A 14278-nucleotide genomic window follows, 5' to 3' on the forward strand; every position below is an offset into this window, starting at 1 on the left:
TAATCTATTTTTTAAAATATAGAAATTTAATTGTTAATTATGATATAATATTAGACTGGAAAAGAAAGTAATTTATTATTATTAAAAACATATTTTAAAAAAAAAGTAATTTACTCAATTTATTCGATATGATACGGACGAACAGTAGGATACCCACCAAAGGACAAAAATAGCCCTCTATATCTTTTAAATCACTAAATCACCCCTCCTTTATATATGTTCCAGTAGGCGTCATTCTAATCTCTCCCTCCTTGTTAAAGGAAGAAATCGTTCGTCAATGGAGACACTCCTGCATACCACGGCGACTTATCCAAACCCAAAACAGTTTTATGGTAGAGGATTGAGTTGGTACAGAAACGCAAGCTTCAATTTTCCAAATGGGTACTGTTCTGCAGAGCTATTCACCTCTCGAAAGCTTTCATTTGGATTGAGAAGATATGTTACTGTTGGGGCCAAGAGGAAGAACAACAAGAAAGAAGACACCCATAGTTTCGTGCCTAAACCAGATGAGGCCACTGGGCCCTTCCCCGAGGCTGTACTGCTTAAAGAGGTCATTTTTATGATAATTCACTTTGTTTTTTGAGGCGATTTTTCTAGTTTTTTTTTTTTTTTTAGGAAAGGTTTTTTTCTCATAATTGAGGGCTTGAAATATGTTCTCCTTCTTCTTCTTCTTTTTTTTTTTTGGTTAGTCTAATTCGGTCCTTGTAGGATTACATTTTGGGTTTGCTTTTGGTGTTACGTATAATTTTGCACAGTTATTTCCTTATTGGTTTGATTTTGAGGTGGAGTTTTATTTTGAGTTTCAGAAGAAGGTTCAGGAAGATGGTAAACTTCTCCCTGAATTCGCTGATGTTGAAGAGCGTGAGTGACTCTTAACTTGTATATATGTTTTAAAACTTTCTTGCTTTTGTGTTTGCGGAGACTTATTATTATCATCATTTATGGAAATTGAAGTAAATGACTTTTTATGAATTGCAGAAAAACTCTATGAATTTCTGAACCTTGAGCTGGAAAGTCAATTGAAGGTTGAGCGTAGTGAGTATACTTCCTTCCCATCGCTTCTTGGTTTCCATGGTTGGTATTTGGTAAATGGTTTCCATGGTTGGTATTTGGTAAAAAGGGAAAAAAGAATGAGGGGAAACAGCAACATTACTTATAAATTGGATGTTTAATGATCTCTTATTCGATCTGGTACTGATGAAATGTTTTTCAACTCCTCTGGTTAACTTTTTTACATATGGGTTTATAGACTTATCTCTTAGCATTTTATTCTTACCTCTTTTAATCTGTCAGGTATAACGAATTAAATCTATGTGGTTTACGGTTTTGTAGAAAATCATAGAAAAGCATGTTGACTGTGGTTAGAAATTAGCTGGGATTCCCTTCCATAGTTAAAGAGGACATCTGTGCTAATGTCATTTGGTTTGGTGTCTCCTTTGTAATTGCAGTGCGTCACTATGAAGTGGTTTATCTAATCCATGAGAAGCATGCAGAAGAAGTTGGCAGTGTTAATGAAAAAGTTCAAGGTAACACATTATACTTCCATCTCTCAGTTCTGTCCACATTCTCTCTACACTGTTTAGTTCTACTTTCTCATTATTGATAGTAAAGAGTGAAGTTAAGTCATGGACCAAGACCAACACAAATTTGCCTTGTCCCAATTACTTGGCTCCTTGTCCAAAAAAACTAAGGCTTTCTTGCCACAGAAGTTGGTAAGCTACTCTAGTTGCACCTTGATGCTATACACCAAAGTTGAGAACTTAATGGTCTTTGACCTTCTCAAGAACATAGAAGAATCAGTTTCCACGCTGTGTCATGGCCGCCCTACCAAACTCTTCCTGGCACCGACCTGGCATGTATCTTATCTATCACAGTGAGTTTTAGTAAGATAATTATGTCAATGTTCATGCAAGTCATGTTTAGGATTTCATCCTTTCCTATTGCAAGTAGTGTTTCAAGGGACACTCGTGTCGTAGATGATAAACAATCAATAGCGTATGAACCATTGAGCTTGTGATTATGGTTGGGTTAAGGGTTCCTATACTTCTCTAAAGTAGTAATTTGGTAGGGATACCTCCCAAAATTCACTATCATCTTATCTCATTGGTCAATTGCCCTATGAGAGTTGAGCCCCAATCACTAAACTGCCTCAGTAACTCAAATCATAACTTCCTTATGAAACAACTTTTCTGTTGTCATGATTAAAATTTGACCTGGCGGGAGCTCTGGATGCTTCTAAATGGTTCTCGCTATTCAATTTCCTAAGTTGTTTACATAGCCGTGCCTGTATTGAGTTGCAAATTATAGCTTGGACTTACTTGAGAACATGATCAGAAAGCTTGATAAAAATGCCATCAGGTGTGGCTATGTTTTTTTTCTGACTTTGCACACTTCTTGGTTCTGACTTATTATCAGCCATTAATGTGAATAAGATATGACTTGACGCGTTTTTTGGAAACCTATAGTAAGAATGGCCCCATGAGTGTTGAAATGACACCAATGCAGCTACTTACTGATCTATCCTAGGTTGGTTACAATATTTTCAGTTATTTAGGTTTGTAACTTTTAAGAATCAGAAATGTTCTGTCAATTGTTTTATGATCTTACATTAGACGAATGGTGTCTCTATTTGTTGGGACCTCCATCTATTGGTTTGTAGAGGTATAATCACATATGATGCAACTTGTTTGACATTGCTAAAGACAAATGTCATCAGATTTATGTAAACATGGAGTTAAATGTAATTTTCCTTTGGAGTTGTATTTCAACCTGACCTGCAATATCTTTTACTGCTTAAACACTTGCTGCAGGTTTTTTAAGGGAGAAGAAAGGCAAGATATGGAGACTGAATGATTGGGGGATGCGAAGGCTAGCGTACAAGATACAAAAGGCCAAAAATGCCCACTACATTTTGATGAATTTTGAGTTAGAAGCCAAATGGATCAATGAATTCAAGAGCATGTTAGACAAAGACGAGAGAGTTATTCGACACCTTGTGATAAAGAGAGAGAAAGCGATCATGGAGGATTGCCCACCTCCACCTGAGTTCCACACGTTGCATGCAGGTATGGATGATAATGATGATGAAGATGATTTAGATTATGATGATGCCTATGATGAAGAAGGTTATGATGAAGAAGGTTATGATGAAGATTGGGATGGTGAGGGCAATATGGAGGGTGATGATGATGACATGGAGGATGGCATTATAATTGTCAACAGTGATGATAATGATGATGGCAGCAAAAATTGGAATGATAAATCAGCTCATGCAAATGACAAAGGAAGAAGAAATCGGTTAAAAGAGAAAGTAAGTAGGTAGGTAGGTAGGTATTTTCTTGTAAGTTTAGGCAGCTTTTTTTGGGTTGAGAAATATTCAGATTTCTCAGGACAGGTTGATGCAGTATCTTACTGAGTATAATAGTACTGTGCACCAATTAAGCAAGGAAATCTTTTTGGTATGAATGTGTGAAAGTTTGCAATGCATGGGATTCTTTTATTACTTGCCTAATCCAATAATGTGATCTATTTCGAGCAAGGTGATCGCAATTTGGAACTTAATGCATTGGTACGCGGAGTTATTAAAATCATCGATTGGTTTGGTTTAGTTTAGTTTAGAAAATCAAAAAATTAAATAAATTAAAATTTATAATGAATTAAATTAAACTAAATTGAATTAAAGAGAAAATCGAATTTGATTTATTGGTTTTGTGCTTTTTTTTGAGCTTTTTTTTTTTTAAGTTTATTTTGGATTCATTTTAACTCTCTAATATAAGAGTTGTGGAAATGAGAATGTTAAGGTGGATGAGTGGTCATATTAGATTAGATGAAGTTTGTAATGAGAATATTAGAGAAAATGTACAGGTGGTGCCAATTGAGTATAAGTTGAGAGAAGGGAGATTGAGGTGGTTTGGTCATGTGAAGCGAAGACATACGGATGTTCCAGTTAGACAAGTAGAACACATTAGGTTAGAGGATAGAAATAAAAGAAGGGATAGACCTAAACTGCCCCGGAGGAGAGTAGTACAACATGACCTATAAGTATCACACATTTTCAATGATTTAACCCAAAATCATTTAGAATGGAGAAAGAGAATCTGTATAGCCGACTCCAAATTTTTTGGATAAAAGTTTAGTTGAGTTGAGTTGAGTTTGGATTCATTTTAAACTTAGTTTTAATTATTTTTAATTCTAATTTTAGAGTTAATAATAATTAAATAAAAAATAAATGATTTGATTTAGTTTAGTATAAATTTTTCTTGAGAAGATTGATTTGAATTAAATAGATTTGTTATTTTTATATGGCTTAAATTTTAGATGTGATTTTATGAATTCAAATTTTGATTCGACTTAAAAACTTCACGTTACAATCCGATTAAGATAAAAAGTGAGGTATGAGGTGGGAGCGGAGGGCACAGGTTGATATTTTACCTTTTATAGTAACGTTGTGAAATGTTTAGGAAACACATTGAGACTAAAATTTGAAAGTTCTAAATGATTGTATCTTTTTAATCATAGTAGAACTTTGTCTCTTATTTTGCTCATAAATATAGACCTTACAATTATGCGATTATATATATGTCTTAAATTTATATGCTTGCTATATATCAAGATTAAATTTCCTAAAATTAAAGATCAAATTGATTGTCACTTTTTTCAATTTAAATATGTGGTAGATTATCTAAATTGTGCTATCTAAAATTATAATATACTTGTGTTAGTTTCTTCGAGTCGCACTAAAATTTGAATGAACTAATTTAGTGCATTGCTCTTCCATGGGAGAGTTGTTTGAGGAATCATTGCCGAATTATATATTTAACAGTAAAAATTATTGCTACTAACCTAATATTTCTTGTAATGGTTATTATATTAAGCTAAATAATTTAAAAAAAAATGAATTCACAAAAATCTTGTGTCCAACGTTTTCTAAGGTGGATTTTTTTTTAGATTTTCTTTTTTTCTCTTTTTAGTTCTTTTCTTTAAATGAGGAAATCGCAGACTTAAATCAAATAATTAATAGTTTCTTATGACTAATAATCTTCTAACTTACACTAAAGCATAGAAACTCTCATGCGTGATCCTCCTCTATTGAACGAGTAATTGGTTTAGCTAGCCCCCACGTGTCAACTCATCTTTTGGCACCTGGCACTACTCTTACACTTGTACAAAGGAGAATCACTAATAATTTTTGTCAAAATGCATCTGTAAAATCTTGTATTTATGTGAGATATGTAATTAAAGAAAATAAAAATTTAAGGTGTCAAAATAGGATATTTAACATAAATACAGGTCCTTTTATGCATGTAGCTATCATTTTTTTCATATATATATATATGACCATCTCGAAGGTGAGGCTTTGCATCATTACACTAGCTGCTCTCAAAGAAAGCCAACAATACAACTATGGTTCCACCCACTTCGACCACCATAGCCACCTCTATTGCTTCTTTAATCCTCTTTCTAGCGTCAAACTCTTACTCCTATCCACCCACTACAGAGGGGTTGAGCTACTCTTCTATCCCAGATTCTGATGTTGATCTTCTTGAATTTCCTCTCAATTTAGAGTACCTAGAGGCTGAGTTCTTTCTTTATGGCTCTAAGGGTCATGGGTGAGTTGGATAGGTTTGCTCCAAATTTGGCCCAGCAAGGTGCAGCACCAATTGGTGGGAGGAAGGCTAATCTTGATCCTTTCACTAAAGATGTCATCAAGCAATTTGCTTGGCAAGAAGTGGAACACCTGAGGTTTGGTGATCTTTCTCAAGTTTTTTGGTTTATTTGACTTTCATTGATAACACTAACTAAAACTCATTGTCTTTTTTTTTTTTTTTTAATTTTCTTGTTTGTGAATTGGAATGTGACTTTTCTGTGAAAATCCAGGGCAATTAAGAATGCAGTAAAAGGATTCCCTAGGCCATTGCTGGATTTAGGGGCAGAAACATTTGCACAAGTTATAAACAATGCATTTGGACGACAACTATCTCCAACTTTTGACCCCTATGCCACTCCTCTCAACTTCCTCATTGCCTGCTATATGATTCCCTATGTTGGCCTCACAGGATATGTTGGAGCAAACCCAAAACTTCAAGGTTCTGCTTCAAAGAAGGTATCAAGATTCCGGATGCTTTTAACAGTTCTTTTTTTCTTTTTAGTTATGGATATTGAGTTATGTTAATTAGAACCCACATGCCTCTGCCTGCAATCCGTCACAATTGTAGCAACTGCTAAATTCCAAGTATATTGTGTTATGGCCCATATATATTAGAGAGAAGTATAAATATGTTAATGTAAATAGGCTGTAATATTGTCTTTTAGTAGTAAGAAAAGCAGACGACTGTCTATTTACTGAACCACCTAAAATTCTTATATTTGTTTTTTCTCTCTTTATTTTCTAATCTGCCTGTGTTGTGGGTATTTTTCTCCAACACATTGATGGGTGCAATTTATGTGGATGTTCAACTTGTAGCATGCCTTTTGGCTGTGGAATCAGGGCAAGATGCAGTTATCCGAGCATTGCTATACGAGCGGGCAAAGGAGAAGGTGCATCCATATGGGGTAACAGTAGCCGAGTTCACAGATCACATTTCAGAAATAAGGAATAAGCTAGGAAATGCTGGTCTGAAGGATGAAGGCCTTATAGTTCCTAAGTACCAGGGAGCAGAAGGCAAAATCAGTGGCAATATACTTGCTGGAGACGACTATTAAGTAGGATTCGCAAGAACAACAGAAGAGATACCGAGAATTGTGTATGGAGGAGGTGATGGACGTGTTCCTGGAGGTTTCTTCCCGCAGGGAGCTGATGGTCGTATTGCTAGATCTTACTTGCACAACTATGATGTGGATGCATTTCTTGGAATTTTATGCTGTTTTATGACAACCAATAAAAATTTTAGTTGCCTTTTTTGGTTTCTGTCTCTGTTTGTTGATGTTCAAAAGCTTAACGTGCAGTTAAGCAAAATGAAGATTGCTTTCTACTTGCTAACCAGGACAACTGGGAAATGTGGAATATCTAGTTACATAGAACCAAATGGAATAATACCATTAGTTATGTTATAAAAATAAATAAATAATAAATCATGTGAGCCATATTTGACATTGGCCTTATTTGTTTGAAATATCAATAGCTATTGATGAGTGTTTGTTAGCCATGGAAATTGCAAGACAAATTCCATTCAAGGGGAGAAACGCCTCATCCTGATCCTTCTCCACGTGTCTACTTGGATTTTGAGCTATCCACCTCTAAACTTGGACAAATCAAGTCTATATATACAACACCCTCTTGCATGGAACTCCATTGCTATTTAAAACAAAGCAATTAATTTAACACTAAAAGGCCACAGCTATGACATTGTCCACTTGTACCACCTTAGGCATCATTGTTGCCTCTCTACTCCTCATCACTCCAATCTCTTATTCTTCTCAACTTGTCATTAGAAATATTGTTGATGATGAGCACAAAATCTCCTGCTCCATCCCAGAAAACGATATTGATCTTCTTGAATTTCCTCTAAATTTAGAGTACCTTGGGGCAGAGTTCTTTCTACATGCCTCAATGGGTCATGGCTTGGATAGATATGCTCCATCTTTAGCCTCAGGAGGTCCACGCCCCCTGGGTGCTAAGAAGGCTAATCTTGATCCTTTCATTAGAGATGTTATCGAGCAATTCGCATGGCAAAATGTGGGACATTTGAGGTACACATGATGATCTTTTTTTTCTTTGATATTATTCTCTGCTTCTTGAATTGTGCATGGAGGCGAAAAACAGATAAGTGGATTTAGAGTGATTTGAGTTATTCATTGAAATGCAATATAAAAAGTACTTTATTTTTCATTATTTTGCGAGTTGAAAATTATATCGAGTCAAAATAATTATTTTTATAAAAAAAAAAATTATCAATTTAATTTTTAAATTAATTGAATCAACTCAAATAGTTAGTTTTAAGCTGAATTATTCAATTTATCAAATTGGTTCTCAATTAAACTATTGATTTTGCATGTCATCTGAGTTTAGATAATTTTAAATTTTGTGAGGATAAAGCAGACTGTGAATTGTCAAGTCTAATCAGATGAAAATTTGACCACTCTAATTGTGCAATTGTATTGTAACAAGTAGTGTTGAATTGATGCAGGGGCATTAAGAAGACGGTAGAGGGATTTCCAAGGCCATTGTTAGATTTGAGGGCAGAATTATTTGCCAAAGTTATGGACAAGGCATTTGGGCGATCACTATCTCCACCTTTCGATCCTTACGCCTCTGGACTAAACTTCCTCATTGCTTCTTACATGATCCCCTATGTTTGTCTCACAGGATACATTGGAACAAACCAAAGACTTGAAGGCTCCGCTTCCAAGCAGGTAAAATGCTCAACTCATTCAACTGCTTACTCCTAGTGGTCTATTACAATTTGAAATTTCAATTTTCTGATTTGTGAAATTAACTATACCTTCATATGTTCAGCTTGTCGCAGGACTCCTGGCAGTAAAGTCTGGGCAAGATGCAATTATCCGAGGATTACTTTACCAACGAGCATTCGAGAAGGTGCAGCCATATGGGATAACTGTAGCAGAGTTCACAGATCGCATTTCAGATCTAAGGAACAAGCTAGGGCATAGAGGTCTAAAAGATGAGGGCCTTATAGTTCCCCAGTACCAGGGGGCAGAAGGCAAAATTAGAGGTAACGTGCTGGTTGGAAACCAGTACTCGGTTGGGTTTGCAAGGTCTCCTAGGGAGATACTGAGAATTGTGTACGGAGGAGGTAACGAACATTCTGTTGGAGGTTTCTTCCCTCATGGAGCTAATGGTCGCATTGCTAGATCTTATATTCATTAGATCATGCGGCTATACCAAGGCATTCCATAATAATAATGAGTGCTGTTGAATGTTCCTATTGTTTGAACTTCATGATCTTTATAAAGCAATAAATTTAGCTTTTATAGAGTGACTGATTTTTGCTCTTCTCCCTTTTTTTTTTTTTTTTTTTTTATTACAAGTTTGTGCATGCAAGCTAGGCTAGTTGGTTTGTTCATAGGCTTACAATCTCCATAAGCAAATATAATTAAAAGGAAACCAAAGAAAAGAGAATAACAACAATGAGCATCTGTGTACAAACTAACAAATAAAATGTGTGTTCATCTTTATACGAATATCCAAATTATGCAAATTACATGAATATTCAATCAATAGGAGAACGCAGCTCATTTTGTTGATGGCTAGACAACATGTTTGTCTGTTGAAGTTCCCTTCCCTGAAACATTATATATGTGCATCACACGCATGAGCTAGAAATCATCCAGAATGTGAATTGGCCCCCGATGACCTAAGCTGTCAAACAAGCCCCGGACCACATTGGGACAGTTACCCTCATTTAGCATCTTATCAAGAAACGTGAAGGCTTCTTCTACCCCAATCTGATTACGGATACCCCACAAAAGATTTTTTTAAGATTTTTTTTTTCTCTTTTTAACTCTTTTCTTTAAATAGAGAAATTACATGCTTAATCACGTAATTAATAGTTTCTTATGAGTAATCATCCTCTAACGTAACATTAAATTATAGAAACTCTCCTGCATGAGCTTCCTCTTTTGAACAAGCAACAGGTTTAGCTAGCTTCTACGTGTCAACTCATTTTGGCACCTGGCACTGCTCTTACACTCGTACGAAGTGGAGACTCACTAATATTTTTGTCCAAATCCATCTGTAATATCTTGTATTTATATGAAATATGTATTTAAACAAAATAAAAGTTTAAGGTATCAAGTTGCATATTTATATTGTACATATATAAATATAATAAAATTAATTTAAAAATAAATTTTATTTAAAAGTGGCGTTTTATTAAAATTTTTTCTATCCCTTTATTTTATCTCTATTCCTCTAACATTTTCACAATATTAATTGATGACACATAAGATATGTAATAATAATACAAAAAAGTATGACACAATTATAATTTAATTAATATTGTAAAAATTAAAAGTCATAATTATAAATGATATAAATCAAAACCATTTTTTTTATTATTTACTATAATTATAAAATTATATGCTTAACTTTTTATAATAAAAAAAATTATGTTAATTGTTACGATTTAATTAATATTAAAAAAACTAAAAACTATAATTATAAATTATATAAATCAATATCACACAGTAAAAAAATTATTATAATTAAAAATAATATTTTAATACCAAAACATCAAAAGAAGATGAAAAAGAATTTATACAATTATCACTAAAATGATCTTTATCTTGCGAGAATTTATTTCTATATATTGGTATCTCATTAATTATTTATTCTTTATATTTATTTTAATTTATATTTATTTTTTATTTTATTATATTATATATTTTTTCTTATTTTTTAAGAAATTCAATATAAAAAGTTATATAGCCATATTTTAATTTAATTAAATAATATATTAATAATAATTATACCCTCGCAACATGGACAAAAACCTAGTTTAACATAAATACAGGTCCTTATATGCATTTAGCCATCATTTTTTCATCTATATATGACCATCTTGAAGGTGAGGCTTTGCATCATTACACTAGCAGCCTCAAAGGAAGCTAACAATACAACTATGGTTCCACCCACTTCTACCACCATAGCCACCACTATTGCTTCTTTAATCCTCTTTCTAGCTTCAAATTCTTACTCCTATCCACCCACTATAGAGGGGTTGAGCTACTCTTCTGTCCCAGCTTCTGATGTTGATCTTCTTGAATTTCCTCTCAATTTAGAGTACCTAGAGGCTGAGTTCTTTCTGCATGGCTCTATGGGTCATGGGTTGGATAGGTTTGCTCCAAATTTGACCCAGCAAGGTCCAGCACCACTTGGTGGTAGGAAGGCTAATCTTGATCCTTTCACTAAAGATGTCATCAAGCAATTTGCTTGGCAAGAAGTGGGACACTTGAGGTTTGGTGATCTTTCTTTAGGTTTTATTTTTTATTTTTTTGACTTTGATTGATAACACTAACTTAAAACTCATTGATTTTTTTTTTTTTTTAATTTTCTTGTTTGGGAATTGGAATGTAACTTTTCTGTACAAATCCAGGGCAATTAAGAATGCAGTAAAAGGATTCCCTAGGCCATTGCTGGATTTAAGGGCTGAAACATTTGCACAAGTTATAAACAATGCATTCGGACGACAACTATCTCCACCTTTTGACCCCTATGCCACTCCTCTCAACTTCCTTATTGCCTGCTATATGATTCCTTATGTTGGCCTCACGGGATATGTTGGAGCAAACCCAAAACTTCAAGGTTCTGCTTCAAAGAAGGTATCAAGATTCCGGATGCTTTTAACAGTTCTTTTTTACTTTTTAATTATGGAAATTGAATTGTGTTAATTAGAACCCACATGCCTCTGCCTGCAATCACTCACAATTGTAGCACCTGCTCAATTCTAAGTATATTGTGTTATGGCTCATATATATTAATATAAATAGGCTATAATATTATCTTTTAGTAGTAAGAAAAGCAGACGACTGTCTATTTACTGAACCACCTAAAATTCTTATATTTGTTTTTTCTCTCTTTATTTTCTAATCTGTGCGTGTTGGTGGGTATTTTTCGCCAACACATTGATGGGTGCAATATATGTGGATGTTCAGCTTGTAGCAGGCCTTTTGGCAGTGGAATCAGGGCAAGATGCAGTTATCCGAGCATTGCTATACGAGAGGGTAAAGGAGAAGGTGCATCCATATAGGATAACAGTAGCCGAGTTCACGGATCGCATTTCAGAAATAAGGAATAAGCTAGGAAATGCTGGTCTGAAGGATGAAGGCCTTATAGTTCCTAAGTGCCAAGGAGCAGAAGGCAAAATCAGTGGCAATATACTTGCTGGAGACAACTATTCCTTAGGATTCGCAAGAACACCAGAGGAGATATTGAGAATTGTATATGGAGGAGGTGATGAACGTGTTCCTGGAGGTTTCTACCCACAGGGAGCTGATGGTCGTATTGCTAGATCTTACTTGCACAATTATGCCTAGCTATATTAGATGAAGATACTATACTATAGTCTGTGGATGCTTTTCTTGCAATTTATGTTGTTTTATGACAAACCAATAAAATTTTAGTTGCCTTTCTTGGGTTTCTGTGAACTGTGATTCCTGCTCTTGTCTCTGTTTGTGGGTGTTCAAAAGCTTAACGTGCGATTAAGCAATCTCTAACAATGCAGATTGCTTTCTGCTTGCTAACCACGACCTCTAGGAAGACTATGTAGTTAAACAGAACCAAATGGAATAATAGTTTTAATTCTGTTATAAAAAAAATGCACCAAAAAAAAAATTAACTAATAACGCGTATGAGCCATGTTTGACATTGGGCTTAAGATATTTCATCTATGAAGATGTTTCAATGATCAAACAAATGAGAATTTTAGTTTTTTGAAATATCCAAACATCTGCATATCAATAGCTATTGATGAGTGTTTGTAAGCCATGGAAATTGCAAGACAAATTCCATTCAAGGGGAGAAACGACGCCTCCTAATCCTGCTATCTCTTGAATGAGTAAAACTCCGCATGTAATCGGATTTTGAGGTATCTACCTCTAAACTTGGACAAATCAACCTATAAATACAACAACCTCTTGCATGAAACTTTCGCTACTGGAGAAAACAAAGCAATTTAGCAATCACAAGGCCACAACTATGACATTGTCCACTTTTACCACCTTAGCCACTATTGTTGGCTCTCTGATCCTCCTCCTCCTCACTTCAATCTCTTATTCTTCTCAACTTGTCATTAGAAATGTTGTTGATGATGAGCACAAAATCTCCTGCTCCATCCCAGAAAAACGATATTGATCTTCTTGAATTTCCTCTAAATTTAGAGTATCTTGGGGCAGAGTTCTTTCTACATGCCTCATTGGGTCATGGCTTGGATAGATATGCTCCATCTTTAGCCTCAGAAGGTCCGCGCCGCCAGGGTGCTAAGAAGGCTAATCTTCATCTTTTCATTAGAGATGTTATGGAGCAATTCGCATGGCAAAATGTGGGATTTAGATTAATTTGAGTTATTCATTAAAATGCTATATAAAAAGTATTTTATTTTGAATTAGTTTGAGAGTTGCAAATTGTATGAGTCAAAATAATTACTTCTATTGAAAACAATAAATTTTATCAATTTAATTTTCGAATTTATTGAATCAACTCAAATAGTTAGTTTTGAGCCAGTTCATTCAAGTTATCAATGTTGATTCTCAATTAAAACGTTAATTTTGCATATCATTTCAGTTCAGATAATTTTGAATTCTGTGCAGATAAAACAGGCACTAAATCTATTAAGTTTGATCAGGTGAAAATTTGGTCACTCTGATTGCGCAATTGAATTGTAACGAGTAGTGTTGAATTGATGCAGGGGAATTAAGAAGACAGTAGAGGGATTTCCAAGGCCATTGTTAGATTTGAGGGCAGAATTATTTGCCAAAGTTGTGGACAAGGCATTTGGACGATCACTATCTCCACCTTTCGACCCTTATGCCTCTGAACTAAACTTCCTCATTGCTTCTAACATGATCCCCTATATTTGTCTCACAGGATACATTGGAACAAACCAAAGACTCGAAGGCTCTGCTTCCAAGCAGGTAAAATGCTCAATTCGTTCAACTGCTTACTCCTGTTACACTACAACTTAAATTTTCAATTTTCTGGTTTGCGAAATTTACTATACCTTCTTATGTTTAGCTTGTCGCAGGACCTCTGGCAGTAAAGTCTGGGCAAGACGCAGTTATCCTAGGATTACTTTACCAGCGAGCATTCGAGAAGGTGCAGCCCTATGGTGGGATAACTTTAGCAGAGTTCACAGATTGCATTTCAGATCTAAGGTACAAGCTAGGACATAGAGCCCATATAGTTCCCCAGTACCAGGGGGCAGAAGGCAAAATTAGAGGTAATGTGCTTGTTGGAAACCAGTACTCGGTTGGGTTTGCAAGGTCACCAGGGGAGATAATGAGAATTGTGTATGGGGGAGGTAACGAACATTATGCTGGAGGTTTCTTCCCTCATGGAGCTAATGGTCGCACTGCTAGATCTTATATTCGTTAGATCAAACATTTGCGGCTATACCAAGGCATTCCATGATAATGATGAGTGCTGTTGAGCGTTCCTATTGTTTGGACTTCATGATCTTTATAAAGCAATAAATTTAGCTTCAATAGAGTGACTGATTTTTGCTCATACTTTTTTTTTATTACAAGTTTGTGCATGCAAGCTAGGCTATTAGGTTTGTTCATAGGCTTAAATCTCCACGAAAAATATAATTAAAAGGAAAGC

General features: G+C 34.9%; 3 protein-coding genes and 2 pseudogenes across 3 annotated transcripts; all 5 read left to right on the forward strand.

Annotated features, from left to right (window-relative positions):
- The first annotated feature begins 209 nt into the window (after nt 1–209).
- Nucleotides 210–3461, forward strand: LOC110673005 (protein REGULATOR OF FATTY ACID COMPOSITION 3, chloroplastic). Its single transcript, XM_021835968.2, has 5 exons — nt 210–550; nt 807–861; nt 979–1035; nt 1449–1526; nt 2811–3461. Exons 1-5 carry the CDS (start codon nt 278–280, stop codon nt 3320–3322), a joined length of 975 nt encoding a protein of 324 aa, XP_021691660.2. The 5' UTR covers nt 210–277; the 3' UTR covers nt 3323–3461.
- Nucleotides 3462–5144: 1683 nt separating this feature from the next.
- Nucleotides 5145–7053, forward strand: LOC110649345 (desiccation-related protein PCC13-62-like; annotated as a pseudogene).
- Nucleotides 7054–7339: 286 nt separating this feature from the next.
- Nucleotides 7340–8935, forward strand: LOC110649342 (desiccation-related protein PCC13-62-like). Its single transcript, XM_021803873.2, has 3 exons — nt 7340–7689; nt 8127–8352; nt 8456–8935. The coding sequence occupies exons 1-3, from the start codon at nt 7340–7342 to the stop codon at nt 8825–8827; spliced, it is 948 nt and encodes a 315-aa protein (XP_021659565.2). The 3' UTR covers nt 8828–8935.
- A 1532-nt stretch (nt 8936–10467) lies between these two features.
- Nucleotides 10468–12105, forward strand: LOC110672948 (desiccation-related protein PCC13-62). The gene is made up of 3 exons (XM_021835884.2): nt 10468–10915; nt 11055–11280; nt 11614–12105. Exons 1-3 carry the CDS (start codon nt 10512–10514, stop codon nt 11992–11994), a joined length of 1011 nt encoding a protein of 336 aa, XP_021691576.2. The 5' UTR covers nt 10468–10511; the 3' UTR covers nt 11995–12105.
- Nucleotides 12106–12471: 366 nt separating this feature from the next.
- Nucleotides 12472–14265, forward strand: LOC110672976 (desiccation-related protein PCC13-62-like; annotated as a pseudogene).
- Nucleotides 14266–14278: the final 13 nt, after the last annotated feature.

Source organism: Hevea brasiliensis, chromosome 4 (genome assembly GCF_030052815.1).
Source record: "Hevea brasiliensis isolate MT/VB/25A 57/8 chromosome 4, ASM3005281v1, whole genome shotgun sequence".
NCBI classification, from domain to species: domain Eukaryota; kingdom Viridiplantae; phylum Streptophyta; class Magnoliopsida; order Malpighiales; family Euphorbiaceae; genus Hevea; species Hevea brasiliensis.